The sequence below is a fragment of the Entelurus aequoreus genome, linkage group LG05, assembly GCF_033978785.1.
Source record: "Entelurus aequoreus isolate RoL-2023_Sb linkage group LG05, RoL_Eaeq_v1.1, whole genome shotgun sequence".
Lineage (NCBI taxonomy): Eukaryota > Metazoa > Chordata > Actinopteri > Syngnathiformes > Syngnathidae > Entelurus > Entelurus aequoreus.
Window position 1 is genome coordinate 62,771,303 of NC_084735.1, and position 17,500 is coordinate 62,788,802.

The 17,500-nt window shown below is 38.2% G+C and overlaps 2 protein-coding genes across 5 annotated transcripts in view; one reads left to right on the forward strand and one right to left on the reverse strand.

Annotated features, from left to right (window-relative positions):
- LOC133650864 (bromodomain-containing protein 8-like) overlaps positions 1–15,858 on the forward strand; it is a 17,802-nt gene extending 1,944 nt beyond the window's left edge. For 2 of the 3 annotated variants that reach the window (XM_062048584.1, XM_062048583.1), the window contains exons 4-21: positions 6,075–6,144; positions 6,240–6,289; positions 6,383–6,505; positions 7,026–7,106; positions 7,185–7,249; positions 7,326–7,468; positions 8,938–9,120; positions 9,626–9,716; positions 9,840–9,974; positions 10,068–10,228; positions 11,949–12,387; positions 12,623–12,666; positions 12,732–13,021; positions 13,134–13,226; positions 13,718–13,786; positions 13,986–14,268; positions 14,464–14,508; positions 15,150–15,858. In XM_062048584.1, the coding sequence (XP_061904568.1) occupies positions 6,075–6,144; positions 6,240–6,289; positions 6,383–6,505; positions 7,026–7,106; positions 7,185–7,249; positions 7,326–7,468; positions 8,938–9,120; positions 9,626–9,716; positions 9,840–9,974; positions 10,068–10,228; positions 11,949–12,387; positions 12,623–12,666; positions 12,732–13,021; positions 13,134–13,226; positions 13,718–13,786; positions 13,986–14,268; positions 14,464–14,508; positions 15,150–15,209 (2,425 nt within the window). In that variant the 3' untranslated portion in view covers positions 15,210–15,858. The remainder of the gene's footprint in view (positions 1–6,074; positions 6,145–6,239; positions 6,290–6,382; positions 6,506–7,025; positions 7,107–7,184; positions 7,250–7,325; positions 7,469–8,937; positions 9,121–9,625; positions 9,717–9,839; positions 9,975–10,067; positions 10,229–11,948; positions 12,388–12,622; positions 12,667–12,731; positions 13,022–13,133; positions 13,227–13,717; positions 13,787–13,985; positions 14,269–14,463; positions 14,509–15,149) is intronic. The other variant, XM_062048586.1, reaches the window with a different exon arrangement.
- A 902-nt stretch (positions 15,859–16,760) lies between these two features.
- LOC133650866 (dnaJ homolog subfamily C member 18-like) overlaps positions 16,761–17,500 on the reverse strand; it is an 11,908-nt gene continuing 11,168 nt past the window's right edge. Inside the window, exon 8 of one of the 2 annotated variants that reach the window (XM_062048590.1) lies at positions 16,761–17,500. This exon is cut by the window's right edge and continues 528 nt beyond it. The gene's annotated coding sequence lies outside the window, so the exon portion shown is untranslated. The other variant, XM_062048589.1, reaches the window with a different exon arrangement.

Sequence of the window (17,500 nt, forward strand, 5' to 3'; positions counted from 1 at the left end):
CTCATTGAACAAGTACCTGAAGTCAAATATTTCGGCATAATCATGGACTATCAGCTGAATTTTAAAAGTCACATTAAGAAAATGTGTAAAACCCTGAAGGCAAACCTAGGCTGTTTTAAGATTATAAGACACTGCTTAACTCTCAGCTGTGCTTTTACTTTTATGAATTCAATGATTTTTTCACACATATCTTATGGCTTAACTACATGGTCCCAGGCACACCAGTCATCAATCAAGACCATTGAGTGTCTTTATAACCGCGCCTTGAAAGTTCTAGACAAGAAGAGTATACGATATCATCATTGCCAAATTTGAACCAAATACAATATTTTAAGTTTTACCAATTTTATTTTGTTACGCACAGTCAAAATGGTTTTTAAATGCTTGGATAACTCTGCTCCCCAATTGCTCTGCAAGGCAATTACAAGACTGCAAAGTGGTACCAGATCTACCACCCGAGCAATGTCAAAAGGCAACTGTTGTGTTCCATTCCGTAGAACATCTTTTGCCCAGACTGCCTTTTCAATAAAAGGACCACAACAATGGAACTCTTTACCGGACACTTTGAAAAGTATACCTGCACTTGTCACTTTCAAAAAACAAACAAAATTATGGCTAGTTGAGCAACAATCGTGTTCCCATGTTTAGTTTTTACTAATTTTTACTAATTGTTTTTTATCTAGTCTGCACTTTGTCCGTGTTATTATTATTATTATTGGCTTTTATCTAGTTTGCACTTTTCCTATTTTAATGATGTTGGATCTGTGTTGTTGTTGTTGGTGGGGACAAGTGTTGTAAATTAGCTTTGGCTACAAACTCTATGATGCATACATTGGATAACTGTTTCAGATGTCTATGTTTTTGTATCTGTCCCTATTTCAAATAAACCTCTATATATACTGTATATAAGGGCGATCATTTTTTTAACGCGCGATTAACGTTTTTGACCCTCGGCCCTGGCCCTGCGATGAGGTGGCGACTTGTCCAAGGTGTACCCTGCCTTCCGCCCGATTGTAGCTGAGATAGGCTCCAGCGCCCCCCGTGACCCCGAAGGGAATAAGCGCTAGAAAATGGATGGATGGATGGACCCTCGGCCCCTTCCGTAGTTTGGGGAAAAGTGTAGTGGCGTCCGGTTACTGTTGAGCCACAGGCACAAAAATAGCTAGAAGAACTGCACAAAGACAGGGGGACCTTATTGAAATCCATCCATCCATTCATTTTCTACTGCTTGTCCCTTTTGGGGGGTGCTGGAGCCTATCTCAGTTGCATACGGGCGGAAGGCGGCGTACACCCTGGACGAGTCGACCTTATTGAAATCTCAGATTCAAAACCATGGCAAGTCGTTCTCCGGACAAGACAATTTTACCTTCAATCGCCGTGAGACGACATCATTGGAGGGAACGCTGAGCGCACATTGCTGCTTGGAGTCAGGAGAAGCTTCACGTCCGTGTTTGAATTACAGTTAAGTGCATTGAAAACATAAAATGTCAATTGTTACTCAAACTGCTTTAGTAAGATGGAATACAAGCTGAGCAGAAACAAAGACGGTAGAGAGGAAATCTAAAGTCACTTTTATCGGAGATTTTCGCCAAAACATGTCAAGTCTTTTCTCATACAAACCACACACGTACCCCGTCCGGTTGGCGGCTTCACAATAATAGCGCTACGCTTCACATTCGGTTTAACCAACAAAACAACGAAAAATCTAAATTCTTCAGAATTTTTTCTTTTGCTTTGCTTTTAACTTGTCCAAAATAAACTACTACTACTACTAACTTGTACAACATGTAAAGTACAGAATATCAGAAACATTTAATTATGTAGAAAAAATATCACCTAACATTTGACAATCAAAGCATGATCGTAACAATCCACATTTTGTGTTAATAATGCGTGAAACCGCTATCTTAACATGGAAGTGTAGCTCCTCTCCTCTAAATGCAAGTGCTCCTAAAGCAGGAATACAACTTCCGTACACCTACAAAATAGAAAATCTGGCAAGACACCACCGCGCTGCAAGTATTTTTTAAAATTCTCTTTAAAAATGTGTTTATATCCTTTTCGTGTTGAGCTGTTTCAAAAAGCATAATGTTTAAAAACATTTAAGTAAAGCAAATTAATTGTCCAGTCATGGTATTAAAAACTTTAAAAATGATGTGTCTAGGGTACACTTATTAATGATGAAAAACTACATCATTCTGCGATTAATAGCAAATAATTTTGAGTTAACTGTGCACAAAGCGATTATCGCAATTAAATATTTTAATCGTTTGAAAGCCCTAATATATATAGATGTGTGTGTGTGTGTATATATATATATATATATATATATATATATATATATATATATATATATATATATATATATATATATATATATATATATATATATATATATATATACACATACATACACGTATGTGTGTGTATATACATATGTCTGTGTGTGTGTGTGTATGTATGTATATATACATATATATATATATATATATATATATATATATATATATATATATATATATATATATATATATATATATATATATATATATATATATACACATACATACACGTATGTGTGTGTATATACATATGTCTGTGTGTGTGTGTGTATGTATGTATATATACATATATATATATATATATATATATATATATATATATATATATATATATATATATATATATATATATATGAAGCTGGGATTGAACCAGGTACCCTCAAGTTACTGGCACGGCCGCTCTACCAACGGAGCCATGCCGTACATAACATAACATACATATATATACAGGGTTTCCCCTTGATGTAATTGAATGTAGCGGACCGCCACAGCCTTTTTATTACCGCCAAACCTTGAAAATAAGTTTTTTTTACTTGAAAACAAATTAAAGTGATATAATTTATTGTAGCCCTCAGAAGAAATTACACATCGTCCAACACTGTTTTTAACTTTTATTACCAATCTTAGGATAACAAATGGCACAATTCCAAAAGGTTTTACCTCCTGTGTACACACTTTCGTCTCTGTGAGTCTGCACTTCCCCGCAGCACACACAACAACATTTCCTCATTCTCCGCCAATCACCTTTCAGGCACGGACGATGTGTTTGCAAACACGGGAAAAACTGACATTAAATCCAAACCACACGAACATAAAACATTAACATTAGCTGGACGTTATAGTATGAATTTATATATATATAGCCTATTATTTGTGCACTATTGAAATGTACTGAAAACCTGACCACCGAAAAAAGATTGTGATTATCGAAAGCAGTGCGGATCGGATTTAAACAAGTCGCACGTCATTGTCTAGAGCGTTGTCAGCATGTCTGCGATGTAGACGTAACCAGACATACCCATGGACAGCGATCTACAAAATGTGCAAATATTAAGAGGACAATGGCGGCTTTCAAGAAGACAAAGTTCCACTAGAGCAGTGCGAGGCAAGAGTGACGTCATGCTTGCTGTAGCTCTCTTCTTTCGTCAGGGACATCGAAGGACAGAAGTTAAGAGTCTCTAAACACAACTACATTTTCTAATAACACCAGAAGAAGATTATATTTTTTGCAAGTAGTTTTTAATTAAAAAAGTCATTAAGTCTCTAGAATGACGCTTGAAAATTTCTGAAAGCACCGTTTTTTCCGGAGGATAAGTCGCTCCGGAGTATAAGTCGCACCGGCCGAAAATGCATAATAAAGAAGGAAAAAAACATATATAAGTCGCACTGGAGTATAACTCGCATTTTTTGGGGACATTTATTTGATAAAACCCAATCCAAGAATAGACATTTGAAAGGCAATTTAAAATAAATAAAGAATAGTGAACAACAGGCTGAATAAGTGTACGTTATATGACGCATAAATAACCAACTGAGAACGTGCCTGGTATGTTAACGTAACATATTATGGTAAGAGTCATTCAAATAACTATAACATATAGAACATGCTATACGTTTACCAAACAATCTGTCACTCCTAATCGCTAAATCCGATGAAATCTTATACCTCTAGTCTCTTACGTGAATGAGCTAAATAATATTATTTGATATTTTACGGTAATGTGTTAATAATTTCACACATAAGTCGCTCCTGAGTATAAGTCGCACTCCCGGCCAATCTATGAAAAAAACTGCGACTTATAGTCCGAAAAATACGGTACACTGTACAATAAGCAACAACAATTGAAAATATGGCACAACATTTTAAAAATATAACTTAATACTAATTAATAATAACAGATGGGGACGGCGTGGCGAAGTTGGTAGAGTGGCCGTGCTAGCAATCGGAGGGTTGCTGGTTACTGGGGTTCAATCCCCACCTTCTACCGTTGTGTCCATGGGCAAGACACTTCACCCTTGCTCCTGATGGGTGCTGGTTTCGCCTTGCATGGCACCTCCCGCCATCAGTGTGTGAATGTGTGTGTGAATGGGTGAATGTGGAAATACTGTCAAAGTGCTTTGAGTACCTTGAAGGTAGAAAAGCGCTATACAAGTATAACCCATTTATCATTTATTTGTTTTTAAATGTATGTATACATTTTTTAAAATTGTTTTTATCCAATCCATTTGACTTTATTTATATAGCACATTTTATAAAACAAACGGTTCACAAAGTTCTGCACAGGAGTTAAAACACAATTATGGTGACCACGCCCATTACCACGCCCCCATCACAACAGGTATCTCGGCAGCAACATATGTTGCTCCAAAACCTGTATGTACCTTTCAGCATTAATGGCGCCTTCACAGATGTGTAAGTTACCCATGTCTTTGGCACAAATACACCCCCATACCATCACAGATGCTGGCTTTTTAACTTTGCGTCTATAACAATCCGGGTGGTTCTTTTCCTCTTTGGTCCGGAGGACACGACGTCAACAGTTTCTAAAAACAATTTGAAATGTGGACTCGTCAGACCACAGAACACTTTTCCACTTTGTATCAGTCCATCTTAGATGAGCTCAGGCCCAGCGAAGCCGACAGCGTTTCTGGGTGTTGTTGATAAACGGTTTTCGCCTTGCATAGGAGAGTTTTAACTTGCACTTACAGATGTAGCGACCAACTGTAGTTACTGACAGTGGGTTTCTGAAGTGTTCCTGAGCCCATGTGGTGATATCCTTTACACACTGATGTCGCTTGTTGATGCAGTACAGCCTGAGGGATCGAAGGTCACAGGCTTAGCTGCTTACGTGCAGTGATTTCTCCAGATTCTCTGAACCCTTTGATGATATTACGGACCGTAGATGGTGAAATCCTTAAATTCCTTGCAATAGCTGGTTGAGAAAGGTTTTTCTTAAACTGTTCAACAATTTGCTCACACATTTGTTGACAAAGTGGTGACCCTCGCCCCATCCTTGTTTGTGAATGACTGAGCATTTCATGGAATCTACTTTTATACCCAATCATGGCACCCACCTGTTCTCAATTTGCCTGTTCACCTGTGGGATGTTCCAAATAAGTGTTTGATGAGCATTCCTCAACTTTATCAGTATTTATTGCCACCTTTCTCACCTTCTTTGTCACGTGTTGCTGGCTATCAAATTCTAAAGTTAATGATTATTTGCAAAAAAAAAAATGTTTATCAGTTTGAACATCAAATATGTAGTCTTTGTAGCATATTCAACTGAATATGGGTTGTGAATGATTTGCAAATCATTGTATTCCGTTTATATTTACATCTAACACAATTTCCCAACTCATATGGAAACGGGGTTTGTATTAAAACGAGTGGAGCTGTTAAGTTATGGAAATAACCTTTCAAGAAAAAACAGTTGCATTGGCATGAGAAAAAAAAATCTTAAAATTGCTGTTTTTTAACATACTAATACTAATAATACTAATAAGTAATATGAGAAAAAAACAATATATTTGTAATTACTGTAAAAAAAAAACTTTAATCTGACAAGAATTAAGTCTATTACAATTTTTGTGTAATTAAGTCATTTTAACGAGTGAATGTCAAAGAGATCGGCAGCAATATCGTCTTTCAATACAACACATTTCGAGGTTTCATAATAAGTCAAAATGTCATTGGAATTTCAATTTCAATATCAACACGTTTTAACTTTGCAGGGTCTCTGTCAGCCGAGCCATCAAACCATTTGCAGAACCCGGGCGACCACCTGACTGGTTCTCGCAAAAGGCAAGAACTAAAATATTGTCCATTACAAAAAACTAATGTATCATATTTTGCACCATTTTTGTACTTTATAATTGACTCCACTCTCTTGTTCCCAGCACTGTGCCTCAAAATACTCTGAGCTACTGGAAAACACTGACGCCCCAAAGTGAGTGAAGTTAAAACAAGCAAAGGCTTAAACTGTTTGATGCCCACATCGAAACTATTTTCCTACACAACAAGGCTTCCGTGTCATTTGCAGGAGGAAGCGAGGCGAGAGAGGGGAGGTGGTTGAGACAGTGGGGGACGTGATAGTTCGCAGGCTGACAGCTCAGAGGATTGATGAATTAAAGAAGTTGATCAAGCAAACCCAAGAGGAACACAGGTATATGGTCATGGAAATACTGTAGAAATAAGGTATATGAGCATGGATATACTATGTATGTATAAGGTGTATGAGAATGGGTTATATATATATATATATATATATATATATATATATATATATATATATATATATATATATATATATATATATATATAGAGTATGGATATCCTGTGTATACAAGGCATATGAGCATGGATATCCTGTGTATATGAGGATGGGTATATTGTATTTACATAGTATATGAGAATGGGTGTAATGTGTATACATAAGGTATTTGAACATGGCTATACTGTGTATTATAAGGTATGAGCATGGATATACTGTGTATATATAAGGCATATAAACATAAGTATATACAGTATAAGGCATATGAGCAAGGGCTATACTGTATACAGTATATAAGGTATATGAAAATGGGTATACTGTTACTATATATATATATATATATATATACATACAAACAATATAAACACTTTGAAGCATTTTACTGCGTTTGTAATGTGTTTCCAACCTGCAGGACGCTGAAAAGGGAGTCTGAACTCATTCAAGCTGGTCATCTGGACTCCAAACTGGAAGAATTATGGAAGGAAATTCAGCGGTAATAAAGCTTCGTACAAGACGTTTGTTAATGACACATGCCACACCATTAGGTACAAAAGTATATTTTGCGTTTCAGGAAACAGAAGCAGGAAGAAGAAGAAGCAGAGTTAAAAAGGAAAAGCACAGATGCTGCCTATCAGGGTATCAGCTTTACTTCAAACTGTCTAGTATCTACAATATCTATTCACAATACCTAAGAAAGTGATGTCTCTTTCAGCCAGACAGGTAGCAAAGAACATACCTCGGCGTGTGGCGGGGGCTATCATGCATTCACCGTCTGGTTGTAACTCACCTAGCGTGGACTTTTCATCCGGTGATCCTCTACCGTGTTTGACTGCGGATTTTCCCTGCACAAAAGATGTAAGTGCTTGAGATAACGTGTGACATCCCTTAAAGCAGTGCTCACCAACCTTCACCAACCAAGATCCCTGGTTTCTGTCATGAACCAAGGCAACATTTTTCTATTTTTTCATTCGGTAGAAAGGTTTATCAATCAATCAATCAATCAATCAATGTTTATTTATATAGCCCTAAATCACAAGTGTCTCAAAGGGCTGTTAAAAAAACAGTTATTCATATTTGAAGGCAACACTTTGTGTTATTAGTTATTAATATCAACATTTCAGATTTTTCTAATTATGCTTCTGTTTTTTTATTTACCGGTAAATGTATTTCTACTATGTTCTGCAGGCTTGTCAAAAAACAAGCCACTCTTTGGACACGTTTGCTTTTATAGCTCTTTGTCAGAGTTGAGTTTAGCTTGTTATTTTCCTGTCTCAATCAAAGGATAGAGAGTGTTAACGCGGCTGGAACTAATTGATGTGTTACAACTCTCCACCTCTCCACCTTAGCGCGATGATTTTTTTGGGGAGATGCACATCACGTAACACACATTTGCAGGGCAAGGCTGAACTCGATACTGAAACCACCAAAATGCAACAAAATGCTAAACTGTAGATATGCGATGCATACGAGCGTATTTAAGGGTCAAAGTGTGTGCCTGTTGACAGGTCTGTGTTTATTGTTCTTAATATTTTTGGGATTTACTCGTAAAGTCCCAAAAATGTACAGGCAAATTGCGATCAACAGGTGACCCTTAATTTAAAGCATCACAGTTATTGTATGACTTAGTCCTACCTGGGAATAGGTACCTTTCAAATTTGAACCAATCTGGTACCAATTCCCGGTATGTAGTATATGATACCGGTACTCAACGGTGCCAATTTTTAGTAATTTTGTTTTTGATCATGTGGTAATGAATGTTCACTTGTTTAATAATAATACAAAAATAATGTATTTAACAGTGAGCTGGTAAGGATAACTGCTGTCTAGTTGTTATATCTTGCTTTCTTACACTTCTGAGTCTCATTTGCAAGTATGCATTCATTTCATATTGTTCTAGGTGTGTTGCCATTGTCAGGAAGTAGTCTATTGGTATTAAGTTGAATGTGCCAGTTTTGTCTTTTGTTAAACCCTACAAAGTGTTCATACTGCAAGTATTGTACTTATTACACACCAGCTGTTTGATTATAATGTGCATCTTACAGTAGTTGTAGTTTTGATTACCATATTTGGAGGCGATGAAATCTGCATGTAAAATTGCTAAGTATATTAGCATCGAGCTAGCGCATTTTGAAAAGTGGTGCCTTACTTTTGAGTGGTCCCTATAAGGCATAGAAAATTGTAACATCTACTTTCAAAATATGGCACCGTTTGAGTTTACGTGATTCAGTACCCGGTGGTAAACACAGAATTTGGCCTGTACTTTTTTGGTGTGCATCCCTTTGTCCTACCAGACACTCATTTTTTTCTGTCTTTTTTGTCTTTAGGCTTCAGGATCTTCCAGGTTGTTGTCATTTGCAGACTCTTCTGGCTCCTGTAACGAGAACCCCTCCTTTGTGGATGACCCCACTCAAAGGAAGCTCTTGGCCCAGCGAGGCACTCCGCCTCCTTCGCCACTGCTCTCTGAACTACTGAAGAAAGGCAACATCTTGGCAACAACGTCCAGGCTGGTAAGCTGAGGGAGGAAAATGTTCAAATACATTACAGTGGTACCTTGGTTTTCGTACAATTCCATTTTCTACAAACTAGTCCGTTGGCCCGCGTATCATTCTGCGGAATCATGCGGCCACACTTTGATAAAGAAGATGAAAAACACTATTGAATTCAAAATCCACGTGACTCTCCTCTGCCTGACTCTTCCGCTCATCGCCAACAAGAGTAATCAATAAAGATAAAAGTGATGTAAAATGTTCATTTATCCATTTTATTCATCATTTAGGTATTGCATTTTTTCTGCATGTCAAACATATTTTATTCTTCATGAAATGTGTTTTGTGTTAATATTTTTGGGTGTCTAGAGCAAATTAGTTTGTTTTACATGATTTTAATTTCAAAAATTGCTCTGGTTTTTGTACGATTCAGTCTTCGTCTGACTTTTTGGAAGGAATGATTAACAAAAACAGAGCTACTGCTGCATATTTATGTCATCATTTGTAAAGACAAATGTGTTGACAGACTGGAGAGCGTGACATGTCTACTGGTAATATGACAGCAGCACATGACTTGCCGCTCGCTCTGCCCTGTCAACCCTTCTCTCCTGCATCAGGTACAAATGCACTCACCGGATACTTAAAAAACTGCATTCATATTGATTATGACTCTTGTGTATATAATCCAACACAAGTTCCCTTCCATTATTGCGATGAGAATGTTGTTACCTTCATACCAGGTGCTCCCATGTTGTCTCGTCTCCTGGAGACGGGTCCCAACCAATTCTCTGCCCAGTTAGGCTTCATGGTCAGCACTGATTCTACCTGTGGCACCACTACGGCCCCTGTGAAGACTGTTGCCTCAGCATGCTCAGGTTTCACCCTTTACTTTGACACTTCAGACCATCTGTTCCTCCAAAACAGGTGTTTTTCAATGATAGAATATTGACGGTGTCAATCACGTGCAGATGTGGATGTGATGGTGCCCTCAGCGTCCCTTGTGCGCCAGCATCCGACTCCAGGTGTTAAAATATCAGAGCTGAGCGAGGAGGATGTGACAGTTTCTTACATGGGAGATGAACTAGACCTGAAGACAGTGGGGGACATCATCGCCATCATTGAGGACAAGGTGCTAAAAAATGACAAGCCGTGCATACACTGGAGATGCCCGATATTGTCTTTTCTTATACCAATATACCGATACTGTCCAACCCTTCATTTCGATACATGCAGCAAGTCAGGGCGCATCTAGTGTATTGAATGAACACATCATGCTATCCCAGTTTGTGAAAAATAAGACAAATATTGTAGGGTATAAATAAGAAGCCTTATTTATTTTCAACATTTTGTCTCAACAAAATAGTCATTAAAAATAACGATCTCTCAACAAGTAAGACAAGTTAGTCTTCTGAACAAATTCACAAATAAGAACCCACTTTAAAAAAAGGGAAAAAAATAATTTGTTTGTGGTATCTGTAAAAAACCCAAAACCAATGCAAAATATGAATCACCGGACTAAAACCACCAGACCGCCAGCCATTTCTCATTATTTTGCTGCAGAAATGCCATGTATGACTCAAACTGATCCTTCCCTTGATATTAGATTAGAACTTCAGTATTAAAGAGGCCTCATTCCCCCCTTGCACAACCAGCGATTTAGACATTGCATATTTACAATTCGCAGGCGAAACTCAAATATACATCCAGATCGCGGACATACTAGCTAGCAAGCTTGTTGCTCTGTGAGGTTATCAGTCGCGTGCCAAAATCCAGGCGATATATGAAACCTGATAATACCGATATATCGGATATTTATTCCAATTAGGGCTGCAACAATTCATTGATTAAACCGATTAATTTGATTTGAAAAAAGCATCGATTTGTATTTTGTTGTTTCGATAATTTCTTTAATGAGTAAAATAAGCAGACATTATATTGCTCCAGTGCACACAAGAGCAGTGCGCTTATTGGTGATCTAGTTTGCGCTGCTGGTGATGTGGCCTGTGTGTGTGTGTGGTAAGAGGGGCAGGAGGAGTGGAGTGCGATTTAAAAAAAAAAAAAAAAAAGATGGCTAAAAAGGCTAAGTGGAAAAATAGCAAAGAGCTCAGAGAAGATGAAAGGTTGTGCGATAATTTGCATTGTCAAACAGCTGGCATTCCACAATAGCACTACATCAATGATACATTACTAGAAATCATTCTGCATATTTAAGAGCAGCAAACAAGCAGCAACAAGGTAGAAGTCTATGTTGGAAGGTAAAGCCATCTTATATGTTTCACTTGTACAACACATTTTTTATTCAAACACGTCAGGACATGTTAGCATCTACAGTTTGAATGTTAATACTAACAAGTTGTTTGTCCAAAAATCCAAACACCCCTCCTCCAATTAATACCTTTTATTAATGTGTAAATGTAAATTGTTGAATATATTGTCAATCACTTTATCATACTGTACTTTATCAGAGTATTTTTGTTTAGTTTGGTTATTTATTATCTATTACATGGTTCATGTTCATCTTTAAAAAAAACTTTTAAACTTGTTTTGATGTCGTATAGTGTTGGTCCTGTTGGAAAAGTTCAATTTATGTGCTTTAATAATAAGACAAAATAAAGTTAATTAGAAAAACCCTTGTTTACTTCAACTATTCTTCCTAAAAGTCTCATTGAGGATAGAAAATGTGTGTTATTCAATTACTCGATTAATCGAACAAACTACTCGACAGATTACTTAATTACTAAAAAGTGGGAAATCTGTAGCCCTAATGGCAATATCGCATCTCTAGTACAGAGTATATTTTTAAAGCGTTGAGGTAATTAGTGGTTATAAAAGTATACCTTCTTCTACAGGCTGCAGATGCTTTAGATGCAGCCGCAGTAGAGGCTGCTCTCTTCCTGTGCGAAGAGAACGGCCACACACTTCCCGGCGCCTGGCAGGCCGAGTCCTTCCACACTCTAGAGGCTCACCGCTCAGGGTCCACGAGTGTCCCGCCGTCCTCATTTCTCTCTAGTCTGACAGGGAAGACAGAAGACTTGGATGTTGAAAGCCAAACTTCAGCTTCTGCATGCAGCAGGCAGGATAACTGCGAAGCCGCAACCCCGGCGGGACTTAGCAGCATTCTGCCCACCTCCTTGACCTCATGCAATTCCAGGGACTTGGCGCGCTGCCAGAGCGGAGCACCTGCAAAGCCCGAGGCTATGAGAGACGCAGGAGAGACGGTGCACCATAAAAGCTACATTTCTTTGGAAGAGAAGTGGGCTCAGCAAAGACCTGATAACCCCTGTGAAGGTACACTGAGGGTGTTCAACTACACTGCATCAAACTGAGGGCAGTTTCTTATATTTTGACAGTCAACATAAACATTCGGAAGTGTTAATATGATGCTGCGCCCTTCAACAAACAATAATGAAGATTTTAACTTAATACATCTCCAAACTGAGGATATTGTTTTTGATAAGCGCTTGTATTGGATTTCATTTAAAAGTGCAGGTGTATGTATGTTAAAGAGTACATTTATTTGCAGAATCAGCAGTAAAAGACTGCCCAGTGACAGAAAGCCATGAGACGGTAAATAACACATCCACTGTACTGTTGTGCTGGAAGCCATGTTTGATACCCACCCATCTTTGCAGGAGATGGAGGAGGAGAGTAAAATAAGTGTCGCCAGCACAGAAAAAGCCTCAGGGACTAATGTGGATAATGAGGTCAACGGGCCAGAAGATGATGAGGACGACGACGACGATGAGGAAGAAGATGATGGAGACGAGGTGGAGGAGTTCTCGTCAGAGGCTGATGGCGAGATGGAGATGGAGCGTGCAGCCAGCGAGAGTGAGGACGCATGCAGCCTCCACACTGCTTCATCATCGCTGCAGCTCCACGCCATGGCCGACTCCATCCCTAGCAGCCCTGCCTCATCACTGTTGTGAGCGAGCACACACACACACACACACACACACACACACACACACACACACATGCACACACTTGCAAAACGGTGGTTCTGTTTCATGACCATAACTGTTTTGTGTTTGTAGCTCCATGTGCAGTGAGGACCTGGAGGCTCTGCAGGCTCACAAAATCTGGAAGAAGGCCATCATGTTGGTTTGGCGGGCAGCAGCCAATCACAGGTCAGAATATTGAAGCATTACCAAAATCAGAGTAGGCTGTCATGCATGACCTCACTTTGAACTGTGCGTGTATGTCTTTTTTTTGTGACCAGCCTCATTGTTGAGGTTAATAAAAGAACAGTAAGTCATCATTCGTTTCGCTGGAGGTTGTAGATTTTAATGTTCGGCAAGGGTTAACTTCTTTTTACACTTGTGTGACAAGAATGTTACTAAATTAGATGCTTTAGGGCATTGTAGTGGTGTGATTCCACTTTACCACTTCATCAATAAATACTAATCTCTTGTGTCTAAATGATACAAACTAGTTTCATTCATTCCTATAATAAATTATTTTTTTTAAATATGACTGACCAGAATCCTTTAACAGATTGAGAGACATCTTAAGAAGACTCAACTTTTTTCCATTAAGTCATTTTTTTAAGGCCAACAGCTTACTTAAGTCAAGTGATTGTTCCATGCCTCACATTTCTTTATATTTCTATCACATGTAGATATGCAAATGTCTTCCTTCAACCAGTGACAGAAGAAATTGCACCAGGATATCATAGCATTGTGCACAGGTAAGTAAGTGCAACTATTATTACTACATTCAAGAGGCCCAGTTTAGGTTTATGGTTAGGAACCGTAAATCCTTATCTGGATTTTGTTTCTGTTGTGTTCACACTGTTAGCGACAGTAATTGCACTAATAAATAGAAAAACAACGCACACTGACCTGTCTAGTACTGCTTAGTGTTGGTGAAGTGTTCTGGTTGTACAGGCCCATGGACCTGGCCACCATCAAGAAGAACATCGAGAGCGGTTCCATGCGAACCACGGCTGAGTTCCAGCGGGACATCATGCTGATGTTTCAGAACGCCGTCATGTACAACAGCCTGGATCACGACGTGTACCACATGGCCGTGGAGATGCAGCGAGACGTCCTGGAGCAGATCCAGCAGTTTCTGGCCACCCAGCTCATCATGGAGACCTCAGAGTCCGGAATAAGTGCCAAGAACCTGAGGGGCCGTGAGGGTCTGCGGAGGCAGGACTCCACTGACAAGGTAGTATGCTGGAATTTTTGACATAAGATTAGAATGTGATGTTGTTCTTCAAATTGCAGGCTTTGTCCTAATATTTCGTTTTTGTGTTTTCAATCAACACTTCAAAATCTCAAACTCATAGCAACATAGATAACGCTTAGATGAACTTTGCATTATCTTCAACTCCCAGAGCTGATGTATGTTTGCTTCTTACAGGACACATTCTCCATGTCCTCTCCTGCTTTTCTGCTATCACTCTTTGTAAGTACCCACCTTCAAAACACACAAAAATACACGCATTAAAAAAACAAAATAAAATCACTCTTTGGGACACCTCCTCAGTAAAAAGCAATGTTTAACAATTACATGGTCGTGCAGTTATATGTGATTGGCTGGTGTGAGACATCCTGAAATTTGGGGTTGTCAAATTTAATACGCATTAATCCATCATAATTTTTATTCAGATTTAACATTTTAACGCAATTAACCCATCTAGAGTGCAGAGTGAATTGAATTCCCCGAAACGTCTCTGGCAATGCATCGTGGGCAGTTTGCATGTGCAGTTGATCTGGTAGTGACAGGCTGATGGAGGACCATAAACTGCACTTTGGCCTTGTCATGGGAAATGATATACAAAAACAGTCGACAAAGTATTATACACACAGCCAGTGAGTAAAGAGTAACAAAAAACAGACATTTTTGTCAACATGAACATGTTAAAAGTGATTAATCACCATGTGAAGTGCAAATCTCTTTGCTCATGCAAAATTAAACACAATTAAACATTTGTTCTGATTAATTTATCCACTGCAACCCGTGATTAACCTTATTAAACATTTTAATCGTTTGACAGTAACACTTAAAACAGACTTAAATTTGCTGTCTTTTCTCCGTTTGTGTAGGATGGAGGCACCAGAGGGCGCCGGTGTGCCATTGAAGCTGACCTTAAAATGAAGAAGTGAACAAAAACCTCTGAACAGTGGTAAAAGTGGTACTGTAATACTTCCAAGAAACAAACTGAAAAGATTCCCCCTCCGCGTCATATGTGTGGCGTAATCCTCAATGTGCTCTTCATTTTCCGAGCAGCAGCAGACTGATGTGGGGAAGCTCCTATCTTGCAGAAATGGATTACATGTAATCCCAGATTACTAAAGGGGATTCCGAATGAGTTGGTCAAAAGCTTGCAATTGCTGCACATCACTCTGAGCCTTCTCACAGGCCAGTACATCAGGTTCTAGAAATGAACTTAAAAATGTTTCTCCAAGCCTCAAAATCAATTAAACCAGGCAGGTCCACATTAGTGGTGGGCTGTGAAAAATGCACTAGAGTGTAATGACAATGATGTGTGTGACAACAGGCGCCAAAGAGTGATTTGCGTAACTTTTTGGTAGTCTGCACTATAAAAATGTTGCAAAGAATGGTAGAACAAATATTTTTGTTTCCTAATTTTAACAATCTTGAAATAATTTTGAATAATGTATATTTTGTGGTTGTTTTGAGCCTACCTAACTATGTTTTAGTGGAAGCGTATTGTGGATATTTTCTCTGTTAACTGTGTTTTGTGGCTGTGACAATATTGGAATCCATACTTTTAAACAATAAATTTATTTGCTTGTATTCTTTTTTGATTGTCATTAGGTGCTATAGAGTTAAACTATTGCAACTGAGTATGTTTATTTTAGACAAAAGCAATATCCAGTACTGCACTCTTTCCTTTAGACCAGGGGTTCTTAACCTTTTTTACCTTGGGGCCCGGGTCCCAGTCAAATATTAATCCTGAATTAGTCATTTTACACTGGAATTTGATTGTATTCAATAATTATACCTAACATACTTGGTTTAACAGGATAAACCGTGTCAAATTATATGAAACCATGTGTTAAAGATTATTATGAAGGCTTATGTCAGGCTGAATAAAAAAACAAATACTATTCAAATATACTGCCAAAGGGACTCCTAAAAACTGATGGAAAAAAACATTTACATACAATTATGCAGGGTTAAAATATATATCAATATATATTGTAATTATATATATATACACGTGCGTATATATATATACGTATACACACACACATTTATACATATGTATGTTTCTTAAGTAAAATTTCAATAAAATGTAGGTGCAAATGAAAATACAGCTTCACCACTTTAGTCATAACTTTTGCGCTGAAGAAATTTAACAACTTCAGATCTGCAGATTATAATCATTAATGCTGCGAGTGGTGGAAAAGTGTATTACAACTCAGAACGACGGCAGCCCATGCGGACCACAATTGAGAAACATAAATTTTTTGGAGGCCCTATGGATAAGAAACTGATTTAAATGAGCGATAAAGAAACACAAATGAAACAACCCGCTTTACTTTTTTTAACTTTCTCACTGGAAAATAGTCAAATCTGTCCTATTTTGTGTGAGTAAATCCATGTGATGTTTATTCATGTTTTAAGAAGGATTTGGAAAATCACAAGCTCGGGTGCATGCAAAAGCAATACAATAGAACCTTTTATTATGAAATAAAAGTGCTTGAGAACAACTAAAGGTGGCTGTCTTAGTCCGCTGCATGTGGTCTCGTGACTGGACAGTTTAAAGTTTTGTGGTTTATAAAAGTACAATCCTTGCTCATCACTTCAGCCTGAGTAGACAGCGAAAGTCATGTGGCTTTTACACGTCCACTATGTAAGAAGCAATGGAAGCTCTACATTGTGATGGACCGTATGCATGTGACAAAGCAGAGTAATAAACATAGTTCTTTCTATTCTCTGATACATAATAAATAAAAGTGCACTCCATTGCTTCACAGTACAGAAGCTCGTTGATTTGTTCAAAGAACCGTTATCAAAGTTGAGTTAAATACTTTTTTGGCAAGAACTCTAATGGACTAGGGGTGTGACGATACATATTAGACTCACAAGAAGGAGGCAAGATTTTAGCATTATTACGCAGGGGTGCCGCGTAGAGTTGGGAGGCTGGGTGTGTGGGGGGCCCCAGAATTCCTAACAGCACCCCTACTTTTAAGAAAAATCATAAAAAATAAATCACAAAATAATGCATGTGCACTTTAAAGTCCTTTGTAACTTTGCATGCATGACCTGCGCAAGAGCTTTAAACTCTTAAACCGGTCTCCACAAATAAAAGTTTAAATAAATACAATTACAAGTCTCTGACATACCGAGGCTAGCTCTGGTTGCTAGGTCTCGGTTTGTAGTGTCCAAGCACTTAATGTGAAGTCCTAATACTTCTTGCCAAACG